Genomic DNA, 18,539 nt, shown 5'->3' on the forward strand with positions numbered 1-18,539 from the left:
AGGGGCCCCTTGTCCTGGCAAATGGCCTTCCCAGCAGGTGACTTTTAAGGCTGACTTCAGATCCGAGGTATCTGACGCCTTTCCTGTGTTCCTTTTCTCCCTTCTCACCAAAGCACCCAGACGCCCTGCGCTCTTGTGGGTCAGAGCTCTGAGGGACAGTGTGTGGGATTTTTTGCCTCTCTGTGCACTGTGAGCTCTGAGAGCAGATTTTCTTTGTCTCCAGTGCCCAGCACCTTGCCTGGCCTCATTCACTATTTGATAACTAGGTGTTAAATGAAGGACTGACGAGAATGTCGCGTACCCTCACTGTGTGCTTGATTGTCCCCCCAGATCTGTGCCCTGCCATCAGCACCTTAGCTTGGGGACTGCCATCGTGGGTCATCCGGTCTAGGGTCCAGCAGTCTTGGACTCCTCCCCCATTCACTCAAGCCTGATGTTTTTGCCTCAGTGATAGCAGGCAGATCTCTGCTACCTTCTCTACTTTCTGGCTTGGCGTCAGCCTTTTCTCTCTCTCACTCAACTTCAAATGGTCTCCTGACCCTCATGTCATCCTCTTTCTCCCTTCAAGGTTTCTTTTGCAACACAGCCACTTAAGGAATTCTGCTCACATCTGACCTTGTTATTCTCCTGCCCAGGTTCCTCAGGGCTTCCCTGGTACCTGCAGAGTATTGCTGGAGTCCTCAGCAGGTACCCCTCAGGGCCTGCCCCAGTCAGGGCTCTCTATCCTTTCTCTTTGCCACGCTCCAGCCTGGGCTCCTGATCCCATCAGCTTGGGGTAGTGCTGTGATGAATGAGACTCTCAACCGCTTGACTTCAGGCAACGCTTCTGGCCAAGTGTTTGGTGGAGATCACAGTAGTGCCTACACTGTGACGGTGACCCTAGTGGGTTTCCTCTGCCCCCGCTCCTGGCCTCTCCTTCCCGGTCCCGGGCCTTCAGGCGGTTTCAGGTGACAGTTGCAGTTGGTGAGTGCTCCACGCCACCATGAGGTAAACAGTTCTTTGTCCAAATCTCAGTTTTCCTTCTGGCTTTGTCAACCACTGGTCTTTCTGCTTGGCACCAGCCTTGCGAAGTGATGTTGTTTAGAACATTCTGTCAGTAAACCCTTCTTCAGGTTCTCCCTCTTAAGGATTCTTATGACACATCTGATAGAGTAGATGGTAACCAGAGAGCTATTCCAGAGCACTGAAGGACTCTACTCCCAGAACTCCATTATTCATAGAGTCTACATTTTAGACCACTGCTTTTGCTGAACTACAGCTAGGAAAATACAGAATTTATGCTGATATTTATAGGCCCTACGAGGCCTGCCCATGGAGTACGACTAAGTACAGTTTTGGACTTTGGATAGGAATAGTATCGGGTTAGCCAAAAAGTTCATTCGAGTTTTATAAATGAACTTTTTGGCCAACCCAATGTATTGTTAAGAACTTGCGCTTTAGATTTTGAGTCTGACAGATCTGAGTTGAGTTGTTGCCATTCTGGTTACTAATTGTGTAGTTTATTATAGAAGAACCTTTCTCCTCATTTGTATGAGAGTAAGAATATGCTGTACATTGTAAGTGCCTTATAAGGATTAAATGTGATGATATATAAACAGTGCTTAACAGCAATTCAGGTACCTAGAAAAGACTCAGTAAATATTAGCAGCTACTTTTATTATTGTTACTACTAATATTTACTCTTAACTCAAGTTCCAGTTTTACAGGTCTTATTGCAGAGATAATTAGGCAGGCTTACCTCACAGGGTGTGGATTAATTAATTGATGTTGGTAAAGCATTTCATGAAACCTTTGTGTACAATACATTAAGTATGAGTTAAGATTAAAGTTGGTCTAGTTTAAAAAGACTTCATATCATGTGCTCTGTCCAGGGGAGTTTCATTTCTTTTCAGGGCAGGTGACAGGCCATTTTGTAACATGTATTGTTTTTGTCTTTGGTGGAGTCATGCTTGTAGAACAGAATCTTGGTGCCTGGAATCACACACATCTGAAATACACAGGATTTTCAGAAACTATTTCTAGTAGAGACCTGGCAGAGGCCACTGTACACAGGAGTTTTGGAAGCAGTTGTGTGTGTTGTTTGCTCTGCCCCTTCTCCCTGAGCCTCAGTGGAGTTGTGCACATAGCACATGAGCACCCCCTCCCCACGAACCCCCCCTCCCCCGTAGGCCTGGGCACAGTCGGGTGCCAGCAGCTCCCTGGCAGCTATCTCCACTACATGTGAGGGTGCTTGCCAGGACCCTCTAAAGCCGAGCAGGATTCAAGCAGCCTGTGGCCCTTGCTTGTTATGAAAGCAAGGAGTGTGGTTATCATGTTGATTGGTCTCTAAGGAGGCAGATGTGGGGCAGTAATATTTTAGACTTAGCTAAAATAAAGAAAAGAATGGACTAGAAGAGCAGAATCTGTTCCTGACTCTGAAGAGTTGTAGCTTCATGGGAGCCTCCTGAGGGAGGTGAGGCAGAGGACAATCTTGTGAGACATTTACTGTCTAAACAGGACCAGCACCTTATGGCCCTTGGACTGGGCTCTTATTTTTGTAAATAAAGTTGGAACAAAGCCACACTTATTTGCCCATGAATTACTTATGGCTGCTTTTGTGTCATGACAGAGACCATCCATCCAATAAGTCAAAAATAATTGCTATCTGGCCTTTTATAGGAAAAGTGTGTCATCTCTAGCCCAAAGTAGTGGTCTTCTCAGGTCTCTTCTCTTAGCAGGACTTAGGATCTTAAGAGCGTGGGTTTTAGACTCAGACAGACCTGGATGCACATCCCAGTCCTGCTACTAACTAGCTATGTGACCTTGGGCAGATGGCCTAATGTCTCTGTGCCTCCATTTCTTCTGTAAAATCAAGTTAATAGTTAGGACCTGCCTTACAGGATTGTCAGAATGAAATGACACAATGCCAAGAATGCACTTAGTGTGGTATCTGGCTTGAATTAAGTGCTCTGTAAATGTTCACTGCTATGGTTAGGATGATTCTGTGGGTCTGCAAATCATAGTCTCCATTGTGCTGTCTGGGGTGACTTGAGCAGGTCCATATCAGACCCACTGCCATGAACTCAAAGAAGAGGAGTAGGGGGTTTTCTGATACAGCAGAGTAGCAGCTCAGTGAATGGGCTGAGACCCTTGTTCCCCTGCACCCCAGTTGTCAGAACAGCAGTGCTGAAGATGGTCCGCAGACTGTCTCCTGGCTGACTGCATCATCCGTGTCCACTCTGTATTCTGTTCCCCCCTTGTTTGTGATGTTGCCTTATACGATTAGAAAGTATTTTTGTCCTTACGCTGTGATCCCAGGTATTGTTTAAAAACTTGAAATTTAGATGAGTGCTCCAACCCTGTTTGTTCCTCCATTCATTAAGCACTTGTGGAGTGCTTCTCTGTGTTAAGAACAGTTGCACACTCCTGTCTAGAGCCAGGACACAGTGCTTTTGGATTTGTTCCTTTGCCTCCCCCTTGGCTACATGACTGCCAGCTCTAGTTTGTTTTCAAAGTAGTGGCACCCCAGTAGGATGCCAAAGCTAGGAATTTTCATTATGTTTGCCTGACTTCATCCTGGGGGAGAAGAGAGCATACCATGTTTCAGGGTCTATTGGCTGTTTCTTAGGACAGATGAAGGAAATTGGGGAACAGGTTGACCAGTTATCTGCAAAGAAGGCCAAAAAACCATAGGATTGGGCTCTGATGGATCTTGCAAAGGAGGCCCATGAAAAATAAAACAAGCCCCGGCAGAACTCAGGCTTTCACCCCTAAGGCACAGCAAACCCAGGAGAATTCGAACAGCAGTGGAGGTCAAGGCTGGCCAGTACCCTCCCCTCGTCTGGCACCATTCCTCTCTTAGGAGTATACCTCAAACCTAAAGAGAAGCCTTCACTGAGCTATAGAAATGTAAGACACGTTTTCTAGGCCGGATGTGTTGATGGTGGGAGGATAGTGGTAGACAGCTGCTGTGTAGCCAGGGATTAGAGGGAGAAATACAACAAGATGAAAGTGGTCCATGTCTGTCAGTGAAAAACAGGACAAAAGGGACCTTCCCAGGCATTGTAGCTGTGCTTCGGAATTACCATCCATCATTGGTAACACATGGATAACACTGACCTAGTGCTGTACTTTGGTAGAATCCGACTATGTGTCATGTCGTAATGTTGCTTACAGCTGGGCCACAGAGTCCTGCAAGCCCTCACTCTGCCTGCCTTGCCAGGCTTGTCTCACTTCTACTCCCTGTACCCCAAGCTCCAGCTACACCCCACTATATAGCTTTTCAAACATGCTGGGTGCTTTTCTACATGCCCATCCCTCCTGGAAAGCCCATTCCTGTGGCCAGTTCCTGGTCTTTCTCCAGGGGTCTGTCTGCTTAAAACATCTCTTCATTAGAGACCATCCAGCTCCTCCAATCAGAGCCTCCTAATGCACCCAGTCTTTCCTCTGTGGGTCTCATCATGCTTGTAACTAGTTTTTAATGTGTATTTCCCCAACAAACCCTGTGAGGGCAGGGACCAAACCTTGGTTGGGTGTTTGGCACATTTTAGTGGTTTACTACATTTGTTTACTGACTGAATGACCAGAAGGAGCACTGATTTATAAATGGTGGGTATGAGAAAAGCTTTTTAAAAAAAAAAAAAATTTTTTTTTCTGTTTTGGTCTTGTTTTTCAAATAATTTCTGAACAAAGTATTTTATTATTTTATAGATACGTATTACGTTTAAGGGATTCTCTGAGGTGGCATTATTTTCAGTGAGTGTGTGTGCGCTGGACAAATCTTACTTTTCTCTTTTCCCTACAGAATGAAATGTGCCTGGCTACTCAACAGCTTTCTAAGCAACTGCTGGCATATGAAAAACAGGTGACTTGATATATATGTGGCATATGTCTTAAGAGTGTCCTAGGTGGAGTTCTTACAAAGGAATTTTCTAGGGGCATCCTTTAGAGACCTTCCTTCTTTCCTTTGTTTTTTTCCATAGGCCAGTTCCATTTTTTTTCTTGTTCTTGCCTTTTCTTATCCACTGATAAATTCTAATGATTATCCAAAAGTCTATATATTCTTATGTACGTATTCTTAAAATTAGCTTACAAATGTAATCAACTGCCCTGAGGGTTTGTATTTTTTGAGGGACTACAAGTGCATCAACACTAAGAATTCCAGGCAAGAAACTGAAAGATACCATTCTATCTGTGCAGAAGGGTGATGACCAACAACGGGATAGCCTGGGAAGGGCAGGTGACGGCGTGGCTGGGGCCGAACAAGGGAGAGCTCTGGTTCTCTGCAGTCAGACACTCTGACATCATGTGCTCTTGGGAGGAGAGGAAGTCGATGTGGAGGGCAGTATCTTGTGGGATGATGCTATAGTGCTGAATCCCCTGGCATTCAGCTAACACCTGGCACTTTTTTTCTTTGGTCTTAGAATTTTGCTCTTGGCAAAGGCGATGAAGAGGTCATTTCTACACTCCACTATTTTTCCAAAGTGGTGGATGAGGTAAGATGGCAACATGGCAATTTTTTTGTTGATTGAAGGATAAAGGTTTTACAGAATTGTGTTGGTTTCTGCCAAACATCAATATGAATCAGCCATAGGTATACATAGCAAATTTTTATTTGATTCTTTTTTCAAACTTTCTTTCCTCTTTATTTCACCCTACTTTTTATTTTTAGGTATATATTTAAATATCTGAGAAGGTATCTCAACTTTATCTTCCGAGGCTCATTTCATAAATGAGATTTGTATGCGGTTATGTTTGATTTTGGCTTGAGGGGAGAGGCCTTGGTATACATAAGCAATAGTTTGAAAGAAAGACTTCTAAGAATTCAGTTTCCTAAGGAGGAAGAATTACTGTCTTAGGGCTGCTGTAATAAAGTTACACATAGGTGGTCCGAAACAATGGACATGTATTCTCTCACAGTTCTGGAGGCCACAAGTATGAAATCAAGTTGTTGGCAGGGCCACATTCCCTCCAGGGGAGAATCTGTCCTGGCTTCTCCCAACTTCTGGTGACTCTGGGTGTTCCTTGACTTGTGGCAGCATCACCCCAGTCTCCACCCCTGACTTCACGTGGCCGTCTCTCCTCACCCTACCACCATTTGTTTTCTTCATGTCTCTGTCTTATTTTCTTATTAGAACGCTTGTCAGTGGATTTAGGGCACACCTGGATAACCCAGAGTGATCTTATTTTGAGATCCTTTATTGTATCTGCAAAGATCCTTTTCCCTAAAATTCCCGTGGTATAGACATAACTTTGCGGGGAGTGTGAGTCAACCCACTACAGAGAGATTCTGACAACTGTTTGTATGGCTCTGTTGTATAATATATCTGGAATATTTGTGAAAAGCAGGTATTGGTATAGGAAAAGTGCCTAAATCCTACTTGTAAAAACTTAAGAGCTTAGGTGCTGCGGGTGCTGGGCAGCACCCTCTGCCAAATTAGATGAGCGTAAACGACTTCATTTTTCAAGGCGTTTGTGGTACTTACAATAGAATATCTTCAGAGAATAAGCAAACAAGACAGTTACAGGTGCCATTTCACGGTGCCACTGTTGATACGAAGGTGACACTGTCTTCAGTTTAAAGAACGAGAAACTAACGTTCACATAAATTTGTGCCAGTTGTCTGTTCATTCAGTTCACCAAGTCAATATTCATTCAACAAATACTGACCACCTGCTATTTAGCAGATGCAGTTCGAGGCACTAGGGATGTAGATACAAACTGTCCAGTTGGTAGTGAGCTTTGTCCTCTGTTCCATTGCTGGGGCTCTGTATAATAATATGGATGCATGTCTAGTCCAGAAGAGGAGGAAGATGAATGGAAAATGGAATTAGAGAAGAGCAACAAGTAATTTTGTTGAAGGTGAGAAGAATTTTTCTTAATTAACAGTAAATGAATAACCCAGGGGGAGAAGCAGTAGTCTGCACTCACTGAAGTTATGTTTTCTTGACCAAAAGAGAGTTGCTAAGGAAATGTGGTTATTTGTCGAAACCCTAAATTAGGATTTCTACTTTAAGATCTTTACTCATAACTGTATTTTCCTGGGCAGGAATGATGATTCTTTTTTTTTTTTTTTTTAATGAATTGATTTTTATTGAAACATAGTTGATTTTTCAGTGTTAGTTGCTGGTATGCAGCAAAGTGATTCAGATATATATTTTTTCTTCCGTATTCCTTTCCGTTATAGTTTCTTACACAATATTGAATATAGTTCCCTGTGCTTCTATAGTAGGACCTTGTTCTTTATTTTATATGTAGCAGTTTATATCTGCTAATCTCAAACTCCTAACTTATTCTGCCACACCTTTTCCTCTTTGGTAACTTTAAGTTTGCTTTCTATGTCTGTGAGTCTGTTTCTGTTTTGTAAATAAGCTCATTTGTGTCATATTTTAAATTGCGTGCATAAGTGATGCTGTGTGATTTCCATAGTAGCTGCACTGGTTTACATTCCCACCACCAGTATAGGAGCCTTCTCTCTTCTCCACACCCTCTTCAGCATTTATTATACCTCATTATAGTTCTCATTTGCATCTCTCTAACTGTTAGTGATGTTGAGCATCTTTTCATGAACTTATTGGCCAGTGATGATTCTTTCAGTGGGGAATGATCATTCCAAAAGGATGGAAGCTTGGAGGTGTGATTTTTATAGGCAGTATCATAGCCTTCTGGAAACTTAGCACTGTGACTTTTCACACAAGCCTCTTGATGTCAAGACTTAAGCCAGTGAAAGCAGTTAACTCAGGTGGGAAGTGGAGAGTAACTTTTGAGGTAGTTTTCTCTACCTGGGTCTATATCAGATTGACAATTTTTCAAAAGAAGTAATTTGACTCAGAAATTGAAAAATCCAACTAAAAATAGAGATTTGTGTCACTTATATTTAATAGGATATGTTGGATTCAGATCTTTGATGTTATAGGCATATAGAGATTTTTATCCTTGATGATTTCACCAAAAGCAAGGTTTCTAGATTACTTATTTTTAGTGCATCTGAGACAGGGAATTTTTGACATTATTGATTCCATTGCCCAGTGTGTGTCAGGCCCTCTGCTCTGAGTGTTACTTATTCACGTTATTGTTTTATCCTCAAAAGAGTCATGGAAGGAACATGCTGTGATGCCCATTTTCTGTGTGATGATACTGAAGTGCCAAGAGATGGTCTGTGCTCTTTGCACACTTCTCAGCAGAGGTGGTGTGTTTGGAAGTGATTATCCCTTACCTCCCAAAGCCCCAAAGTAAAGAGTTGGTGACACAGATCCCTTGATCCTTAAGAAGAAATTAGGAAGAAAATGTATAGTTCAGAAATTTGCCATTCCTGAGGTATATAACCTTTGGAAAGAAAACCATTTAACCTCTCTGTGTTTTGGTTTTTTTCATCTGTAAATGACAGAAGCAGGATAGTCCACTTAACCAAGCTGTTATAAAGATTAAATTAAATAATTAGAGCATTCGATGCAGAGCCAGTTCATTGAATTCGTCTAATTAACTGTTAGTTTAAAAAAAAAAGGTACATTTCTTATTGCAGTTATTCAGGAAAAGTAGTTAACACATTCTGTGCTAATGCATTTTTTGGCATGGCTGTCTTCATGTGTTCCTCCACAGGGAGAAAAAAAAAACAACTGCAATTCTTTGGCTTGATTGAAAGATAAGGGGAACATTGACTGGCCAGCTGCTCCCTTGCCTGACAGATGGTTGACCTTAGGCCAGTTTTTAATCTTGTCAGAGCAGCCTCTGCAAGCACCACCCTGAAGGACCAGATCTGTTGGGAGATCTGTGTGCAAAAGGGATGCGGGCATGTGACTGATCGGTGCTGAAAGAAACTTCACCTAACATTTACCCAAAAAACAGTCGCTGGGTGATTTCTCCTTGTACACCCAACAGGAATCCCAGAGCATCCTCATAGTATCTGGAAGTCTGGGCCTTCCACTGTTCATTACCAACTACCACACGTTAAATGTTTTAGCCACTTTGTGAGCGTGAAAGACAAACTGTATCCCAGACAATATTTTGAAAAGAGCGTGAATTTTAGATCCCAGTAGCCAGGGATTAACATTGTAGCTGTTCCACTTATTTGCTCTCTAGATTTAGAGATTTATTTGCCCACCTATAAAACTGAGGATAATAAATAATACCCATCTGACACAGTAGATGGGAACTAAGTGATATAAAAGCACAGAAAGCAGGCGCACAAAGTGGTGCGTGAGGTGCTCCAAAGTGTTAGTGCTGGTGGTGATGATTTTTATTTCTCCTAGACCCTTTACGAGGACAGGATTTAGTAAGGCCTTGTGATGGAAGAGAGGAAAGAATCAAGAGCTGTGGAAATTAACTGGTGAGGAGGAGCATATCTGAATATAGCCTTCTTGCTCCTGGAAAGGTCTGCAATCTGGCTGGGTTGTCTCCGCAGGGAGCTTTCTCTCTCCATGGCAATTCCCAGGTCCCGAGTGCCTATACTTGCAGGGTTCCCAGCAGGCCAGTCTTTAAGGTATGACCTCAGCCCCGTCTGAGAGAGCACGCGCACGCACAGGCCTGGCAGAGTGCTCACCTTACTGCCCACACATCAGAGCATTCTCCTTCTCCTTCTCTGGATGTGTGCATGTGGCTCACATCCAGAACACAGAGCCAGAATTTGCCCAGTAAGCAAACAATAACCATGGGCTCAGAAATTCCTTTGCTGCTGCTGCTGCTGCTGCTAAGTCGCTTCAGCTGTGTCCAACTCTGTGCGACCCCATAGACGGCAGCCCACCAGGCTCCCCCATCCCTGGGATTCTCCAGGCAAGAACACTGGAGTGGGTTGCCATTTCCTTCTCCAATCAGAAATTCCTTTAGCAAACTTAAATGGTGCGCTGGTCAGTTAGAACCTTGCCTTTAGTTTTTAATACCTCTTAGCCTCTGACATTTACTGCTTTATGAAGGGTAATTTATTTGCTAAGAAGTCTAACTGAGCTCTTTAACCACATGGAAGTGTTCAGTGTGATCACTCGGTGAAATAAGACAATGTCAGAAATAGTAGGTATAATTTTCTTCAATAGATTTCTCTTTCTTTCAGCTTAATGTTCTCCATACAGAGCTGGCTAAACAGTTGGCAGACACAATGGTTCTACCAATTATACAATTTCGAGAAAAGGATCTTACAGGTAAAGTGTTTGAGTTCAGTGCATATACTTTCAGAATATTAATTCTTTAAGTATTTTTTTTCCTGAAACTATTTCTTTAAGTGTGTGGATTATTGAGAAGTACCCTCTTTTTCAGCTTTTATTAAATCCTCACAGTGTTCTTGGCTCACCTAAAGGAAGTCAAAGGCTAATAAGAAAATAGAGTTGGAAACAATTGTAATGTGACAAGGGCAGCTTGATAGAGCTGTACAGGGAACAGAAACAGCACACAGGCATTATTATTACCCTTTTGAAGGTAGGGTGCCAAAGAAGGCTTCCTAGAGAAGAAGATCTCTGAGCTGAGTTTTGATAAATAAATGTTTACCAAGTAGACAGAGTTAACAAGGCTCATATTACAGGTTGCTGTTGATCAGTCGCTAAGTCATGTCCAGTGTTTGTGACCCCATGGACTGCAGCATGCCAGGCTTCCGTGTCCTTCACTATCTCCCGGAGTTTGCCCAGACTCATGTTGGGGGCATTTGTAAAGGCATGCAGTTCTTGTGAGCCATGAATACTTTGGAATGTAAGTGGAAAGCTTCAGGAGGAAAGTTCAAAGTGGGGACCATGCAGTATGTGTGCTCGATTCTGGGATATAGCTGTGTACAACCGTGGAGCTCACATTTAGTGGGAGGTAGTACATGTGACTAGTTCAGAGAGCCTAGTTGCCTTTTTGGGTTAATTTTGGTTCTTCAACTAAAATAAAACTTTAGAATAATTTTATATCATTTGAAATGAAGGTAGTGAAAAAATAATCTTGAAAAAGCTTAATTGATATTACTTTTGGGAATGTGGATTTTCTAGTCCTTTTGTCCATTTTTATTTCATTGAAAATATTCATTGCTCAGAGAGTAAAGAATTGTATTTTCTACAACACCAATATAAAAAATTGCAGAACAGAAAGTCTGAACCTGAGTACTGAAAGATCTGTTGTTCAGGATAGTACTTCCTCTTTAAAAATACAGCACCTTAAAGTTTTTTTAGGCAGAAAAGACGCCATTCATGGAAGGCCAAATCGTAAACATAAAGCTTTCTTCCCCCTCGCTTTGAGATCCCCTGTGATCATGTCACCTGAGGCCAACAGAGAAACGGCAGAAGTGGCATAAACTCCACCCAAGGGCAGTTTGACAGCAGTAACACTTGATAAATAAAAAATAATACATAATATGTCAGCTTGTATGAAGAGAAACCTCGATTGAGCAGACTTTTGTATGTTTTTCAGTGTTGCTCATCTATAATCGCATGTAAATCCCAGACCTAAATACAGTCCTGTCCTGTGCTGTTTATCCAGTGGTAACTGAAAACTTCATTGAGTGCGTTTTAAAAAAAGATTTTCTCTAAATGAAAATATTAGAAACATGTAGGGGTGTCATTTAAAAAATGAACTCTTAAGTCTTTTGGAGACAGAAGAATCCCCCCTGACGACTTGTATGGTCAGACTGTTGTTTCTCAGGTTTGTTGGTGGGAACCTCAGCTTGAGAATGCTCTGCAGCCTTGATGACGTGGCCCTTGTTAGTCCAGAGGGCTCAACTTGTGGAATAGTAGTATTTACCAGGATGATAATTTTTTTTTTAAGAGAATAAAAGTATCCAGTAGTAGTGAAAAGTCTCTTAGTATTCATGAAAAAAGTTGTTATCCTTTTCTGATGACACCAAGACAGAGATTTGAAGGGTTTGCCTTGGGTCATACCAACTCTTTAGCGACCCCATGGACTGTAGCCCACCAGGCTCCTCTGTCCCTGGGATTTCCCAGGCAAGAATACTGGAGTGGGTTGCCATTTCCTCTTTCAGGAGATCTTCCCAACCAAGGGATTGAACCTGGGTCTTCTGCATTGGCAGAGGAGTTCCTTAGCACTGAACTATCTGGGAAGCCTGCTTACCCACCAGTATAAGTACATAATCTGAATTAAGATAATACAAGAGTTTTTAAGCAGGTGATTTAAAATTGATAAGGAAAAAACTCTAAAACTGCTCCAATGGGAAGTAAAAGATGAGAAAGAAAGAAAAATTAAAGAATAGAAAGGCAGAAAGTAGCCCCCATATTAGAAAGAATAACAAAAATGTGAAGTGAAATTTATAAGCTGGAAGCAGTTTTGAGACAAAAGCAACATACAAAATGTGAAAATGCTTTTTTCTCTGTTGATAAAGTAAAAATGGATTATTTTAGAATTGTAGAAAGTGTCTCTTCCTTTTAAATATCTCCGTGCTTTTTAAGTTTTTAACCTTGGACGGTCATTGCTCTCTAACGTTGACTTTGTGTTTTCGGTCTTAGACTTTGTTAAGCCGTCTTTATACATGATGTGTGTGGCACCTACATGGGGTAATATTTATTGGTGTTGGCTTGTTGCAAGTACAGTATACTAGATCACTTCAGAAGTTTTTCATGAAAGCAAGCATCCCCAGTCACCAGGACCTGGGAGTGCTGGTGAAGACTCTCCCCTTCCATGTACATGTCTTTATTTTCCTGGGAAAGCACAGAGCTCTGGGTTGGCATACTTTTTCTTTGTTTTAAGATGTTTCTTTTCTCTTATTCAGAAGTAAGCACTTTAAAGGATCTTTTCGGACTTGCCAGCAGCGGTAAGCATCTTCTCTGGTCTTGGTATGAGGGTTTAGTTTGTGGGTAGAGATGCTGAATGAATGTCTTGCCTTTCAACCCATCTGGGTGCTAAAATATCTGTTTATTTTTAGAGCATGACCTCTCAATGGCAAAATATAGCAGGCTTCCTAAAAAAAAGGAGAATGAAAAGGTAAGAAAACCTACCTTCCATGTTATTTTTCACTTCATTTATTTAAGCTTCTTTTATGTTTTCCTGTTATGAATTTGTGGCATTGAGGGTGTCCTGATGAATTTTTTTTTCTTACACATGAATTTTTAAAAATATTTATTCCGAATCTCTTAAGTAGACTTCTGTTTCTCGGTTCTAGCTTTTCAAACTAGTTTATTAAACATGAACTTGGAACCATTGTAAAATGATAATCATGTAATGATTCTAACTTAAGCTTGATACCTCATATGATTATCTGACTCATATATACTCAGGCACTTGATCTCCTTGCCCTGGATGTAGACTCTGATTCTTTAACTCATGCTTTCTAGCTTCTTAGCTGCTATAGAGAATATCAGGGACTTCCGTATAGCTCAGATGGTAAAGAATCTGCCTGTAGTGCAGGAGACCCGGGTTCAATTCCTGGGTCAAGAAGATCCCCTGGAGAAGGAAATGGCAACCCACTCCAGTATTCTTGCCTGGAGAATCCCATGGACAGAGGAGCCTGGCGGGCCACAGTCCATGGGGTCGCCAAGAGTTGGACACGACTATATGACTAACACACACACATAGAGAATATCGAAATTTTCAGATATATAACTTTTACTTCCGTTCCATGATTTCCCGGGAATACAGTCTTACTAGTGAAGCAGAATGTTTGTGGCTGTGATTGCATGCTGCCATATCGTTTTCCTAAAGGACTGTAGTTCTTTGTAGTGCTGCCAGCAGAAAGTCTTGTCTTCACCCTCACAAACACTGAGATGCCATTAATTTTGGAATTTTTAATTTGACTTTTTAAAAACTTGAGGGAGAACCTTATGTTTTTTGTCACAAATATTGCTCTAATGAATAAACAAACATGTTTTGAAGTTGCCAGCTCGTACAGAATTGCTGCTTGCTTTGGACAGCTTGCCATTGGTTTTCCTCTCCCCTCTTAACCAGGTGAAGGCTGAAATCGTGAAGGAGGTGGCCGCAGCCCGGCGAAAACAGCACCTTTCCTCCCTTCAGTACTACTGTGCCCTCAATGCGCTGCAGTACAGAAAGCGCGTGGCCATGATGGAGCCCATGCTGGGCTTTGCCCATGGACAGGTAGGGCTGTCCCCCTGCCCCGAGGCCTCAGACCTGACCAGCTGTGGAGAACAGGGTGGTGTTCTGCTGACAAAGCCCCTAGGAGACATGGAAGCATCATCAGAGAAAGAAACACAGATGCACAGCCTTCCTGGAGGCTACTAGATGCAGCACTGGAGAGCTTCCAGAGGGGCTGGGTCCTCAGGAGCTGGACTTGTTAGGCTGCATGTGCAGGAAACAATGGCCTGTTCCCAGGACTCCCGTGGGGAGGAGCCAGCATGGCCTTTGTGTCTGATTCCAATGAAAGCCAGGCCTGGTCCAATTTTCTGAGAAGCCTCTGACTCCCAGATTGGTGGAACTGGGCCTGCAACCAGGACTCCGCATGTTCCTTTGTATTCTGTGTAGGAAAGGCTCTTCTCACAAGATAACCTTGCTGAGGTTATTGCCAGCACCTTGGCTTCTGGGGCATGGGGAAACGTTGCCATTGCCTGATGAAGTCTCTGTAGAATACTGATCCAGCTTCTTCCTCTCATTTCACGGGCTACTGAACACTGTCTGCAGGGAGGCTACAGTTTCAGGATGGGGCCTTGACCTGGGACACCATCCCTCACACTCCACCCCTACCCTGCATTTGCCCCACTTAGCTTGGCTCCAGAACCTCAGTTGGGCACATGAGAAACATACCTGGGAATCTTCTCAGTTAACCTTCTAGGAACAGAAGGGAATGTGAAGAAGAAAAACGTTGAGAAGGAAAAAAGCAACTTAAAAAAAAATCCCACATGTGAGCATCTATTGTTTTTAAAATACATTTTAAAAATACATATATTTCCAAAAAATAAAATATCCGTTTCATTCAAAAAGAATAAGAGAGAACCTTCAAACATTTAAGCTTAGCTTTCTTCTCAGTATGTTTGTTACATTGTTTAGTGGTGGGGACAGTAAGGTCCGCTTATGTCTTCAGAGGTAATATTTAACTAGAGCAATATAATCTGTGTGTCAGCTGAGTAAAGCTGGATTAAACCAAACATGAGCGCTGTCCAGCTGTGGGCTCCAGTCCTCAGCAAATCCTTGGGCACTGCCCAGCTTCCTCGGAAGGGGCACGTGTGTCTACTCGTGTATACTCACTCACACTCCGCTGCCTTCCCCTCTTCTGCTAAATACTGCCCCTCTGCCCCTGCCCTTGTCCTGGCATTGTTAGAGAATGCCAGTACTCCCTTGCTAATACCTCTTCTTACATCTGACCTCCTTGATTAGCAGTTCTTGCCTTTGGAGCAGTAATTCCTTCTCAGTTAGAGGCCCCGAGTCAGGGAAGGACCTGGACTCAGCATCTCAGAAAGAGGAACAGCTCCGGGCCTGACGGGTCAGTGTTTGGGGAGCTGGGTTGGTCAGAGGAGGGTCCTCACAAGGCCCGAAGGATGGGTTTGATACTGACTGGTTTCACTGGCTTTCGCGGCCAAGGATTCCAGCACGTCTCCCAACCTGGCCGCAGAGGGGAAGACAAGACATCGGGTGCAGTAGCGCTGGTGTACCCCCTGCACCTAGGAAGGCAGAGCAGAGCACACATCCTTGTTGGGTGGTGGCAGCATCGTTTTTGAGGACAGAGGATGGCATGTTTCATTTTTTATATGAAAAGTATGCAGATTTCAAGACAGAAGGCTGGATGAAAGTCTCACCCTGCAGACTTTTGAATTCTGATAAAAACTATAGTTCCTTCCTGTAAACGAGGTTGTTGTCCGACACCGTGAATCTTTGGATGATTCTGAAGCATTCGCTGTCCTCCTGCCTCATCAGCCCTCTGTACCCACTGCCCACAGAGCATCTGCTTCTGTAGCTGATGATCATGTGACCACAGTACTTCTGCTGTTCACAGAGGGCCACGGACTGAGGTCTTCGGATGATATTGCACCAGTGAGACTTCTCAGCACCACCCCCTTTAGTGAAGGTGGTTTGACTCCAGTTTTTCCTTCTCTGGCCCTCAATAAACAGGTTTCCAATTAAGCCATGATTCAATCTTGATGCCTGCCCCACAGATTGAGGTTTTGTAATCTGTGTACAGGTACATGAGAACACAAAAAAAGTTGTATTTACAGGGTGAGTCGTACATCATGTGGTTGTATAAGCCGGTGGTGAATGCCTTCTTTCCATCAGGTTGTTTAAAGGACTGCATGAGCCTCTACCCTCAGTGTTTACAGAATAGTAGAGGAGCTGAGGTATGGACTTAGAGTATCAATTCCAAGGAGTTCGGGGCAGGGAAGCAGAGGAAAAGCCACCTTCGTGCTGTGTCCTCAGAAATGTAGAATGCTCATTTAACAGACTTTGATGTTTAACATTTCTGGGACTCAGAGTGGCATTTACAGTGTTTATCTCTGTATGGGTCCACGGTCACGGAGCCAGGGCATCTCCCTGCAGGTATTCCTGGCATTAGGAATACCCCGAGCACTGTGTTTCTGTACCGTGAGAACTAAGAACACTGGTGTATGTGCCTCCCCAGGGTGTCTGGGGGGCCAGGCGTGAGGATGTCAGAACTATATCAATGACACCTCCCATCCTCTTAGAGGTGAAAGGTTGATTCCCATGCCCACCACCCGGGCAAGACCTGCTTCCAAATCAGAATGATGGGGAGCAGGAGAGCGCCACCCCCAGTGTCCAGCACCTACCCAATGCCACAGACCTGCTGTGTCCTTCTCACACACAGTCCCCTTTAAGTTGATGTCAGAGTTGGAAGGGCCTTTTAAGGATCTTCAGCCCCATTTTCCTTCTGCAAGCTGGCAGCCAGGTCACCGTCTGTCCGGCCTGTGTTCTTAGCCACATGTGGCTTGGTGAGAAGAGGCAGTCAGAGTGGCCTTCCCTTCACTGAGAGCTGCACACTGCTTCTCTGCTTCTTGCTGGTGCTGTGCATGTCACCGTGTTAGCTGCCGGAGACTCAAGGGTGAATAAGACCTAGTACTGGCCCTGAAGAGTTGACTCTAAATTCACACAGGAAAAAGGCAGATGATAATATCTAAATAATTATCAGTAGGAGTTATTGATGAGGGGGGTATGTACCAAGCACTTACACTACCTCTGGTCTTCACAACCTTTTAGCGAGTTAGCAGGCTCCACCCTTCTCCCTCTTCCGAGGCACTGTGGGCTTTGGGACTAACTCGGCTGGTGAGCTGGGGCTCAGCTGGAAGGCAGCCAGTGCTGCTGGCAGGAGGGCCCGCTAGTGTCAATCTCCCTGGTGCTGTCAAGCTCACATTTCATGAGTTTTGTCAATCACCTTTCCCAGACAGTTTTCAGAATGTCATAATTGTATCTTTCAGATTAACTTTTTTAAGAAGGGAGCAGAGATGTTTTCACAGAGTATGGACGGCTTCTTATCCTCCGTCGCAGACATGGTTCAAAGGTAATGCTGTGCTCTGGTTTGAATCTCCTTTGCCTTTTATCTTTTCTCCTGAGTCAGTCTCTCTGCAAGGTGAGGGGAGGGCCCCACAGAGCCCCCTACCCTGACCGCCTCCACTCCATAAATGCTCAGAGACGGCACCCATCTCTTTGCTGTGCTCTTTATGAGTAGTGTGCTTGGAAAGCCATGATTTCTGCAGTTCTTGACTTGTATGGAGCCAGAGTCCTATCTACTACAAATTCTAAACAAAAATTAAAATGTCCACAAGGGTACTTTCCCATTAAGTCCAAGTTCCTCTTCTTAAGATCTTCACGTTATAAGCCTATGAGTCCAATTTAGAAGAGTGGCTTGCTTTTTTCTTTGAGAGCTAATGGGGTTATTAGCCAGAAGTGCTGCAGCTTTTCAGGAAACTCAGCATCATTTGTGAATGACAAATAGATAAATAAGACATTAAGCCTTTTTAAAATTCATTTAACAAACTGCAGTTCAGCCTTGCAAATGCAGACTGTCCTGCCCACGTTTAATTGAAGCTGCGGCTGCTCCAAGTCTCCTTGCTTCCTGTCATCAGGGTCCCCGCTGGTGAACTCATGGAAGGCACCCAGGCACCGCCAACGCCAGGCTCATTTCATTAACAGCACAGATGTGCGGTTCCTTGAGCACTCCTCACGATTCCTGAAATATAGAAATGTTGTCTCTCTGTATATATAGATGTATAACTGATAAGTCAGTGTACAAAATAGAAATATAAGTAGAGGATCTTATTTTGTGTGGAAAAATGAGTGTTGTTCATTTTCTTGAGGATGTGCATTTCAAAGTATCTTTAAAAGGCCAAGGAGTAGAATTTATTTGGGCAACACGGGGAGAGTTGTGGTTTAGGAAAGCATATATTACTTGGTAAAAGTCCCTAAACTGTTTTTTTCCTCTGATTGCTGATGCACGTTAAATTTATAATTATGTTAGAAAGCAGTTTGTGAAATCTGAATTCAGTTTCCTGCCTTGTAATGTGATTGTGAACCCCTGGGAGTGTCAGGAAAAAATGAAAATAGGGAGCCCATTAACTTGTCACTGCAAAACGCTCTCTCCCTTATCTCTCGCCGCCTCTCTCATCCTGCCTTAACTCTCAGAATCCCATGGTTTTCTGTGTCTGCAAGAACTTCTTGTGCTTCAGGGTTTTCTCGTGGACTAGATTTTTATATTAACG

General features: G+C 43.3%; 1 protein-coding gene across 3 annotated transcripts in view; it reads left to right on the plus strand.

Moving 5' to 3' along the window:
* The window catches only part of APPL2 (adaptor protein, phosphotyrosine interacting with PH domain and leucine zipper 2), a 51,649-nt gene that overhangs the window by 13,779 nt on the left and 19,331 nt on the right, over positions 1 to 18,539 (plus strand). For 2 of the 3 annotated variants that reach the window (XM_005899062.2, XM_070370228.1), the window contains exons 3-9: positions 4,784 to 4,843; positions 5,403 to 5,474; positions 10,022 to 10,109; positions 12,659 to 12,700; positions 12,812 to 12,870; positions 13,831 to 13,977; positions 17,259 to 17,341. In XM_005899062.2, the coding sequence (XP_005899124.1) occupies positions 4,784 to 4,843; positions 5,403 to 5,474; positions 10,022 to 10,109; positions 12,659 to 12,700; positions 12,812 to 12,870; positions 13,831 to 13,977; positions 17,259 to 17,341 (551 nt within the window). The remainder of the gene's footprint in view (positions 1 to 4,783; positions 4,844 to 5,402; positions 5,475 to 10,021; positions 10,110 to 12,658; positions 12,701 to 12,811; positions 12,871 to 13,830; positions 13,978 to 17,258; positions 17,342 to 18,539) is intronic. The other variant, XM_070370229.1, reaches the window with a different exon arrangement.

This window comes from Bos mutus, chromosome 5, assembly GCF_027580195.1.
Source record: "Bos mutus isolate GX-2022 chromosome 5, NWIPB_WYAK_1.1, whole genome shotgun sequence".
NCBI classification, from domain to species: domain Eukaryota; kingdom Metazoa; phylum Chordata; class Mammalia; order Artiodactyla; family Bovidae; genus Bos; species Bos mutus.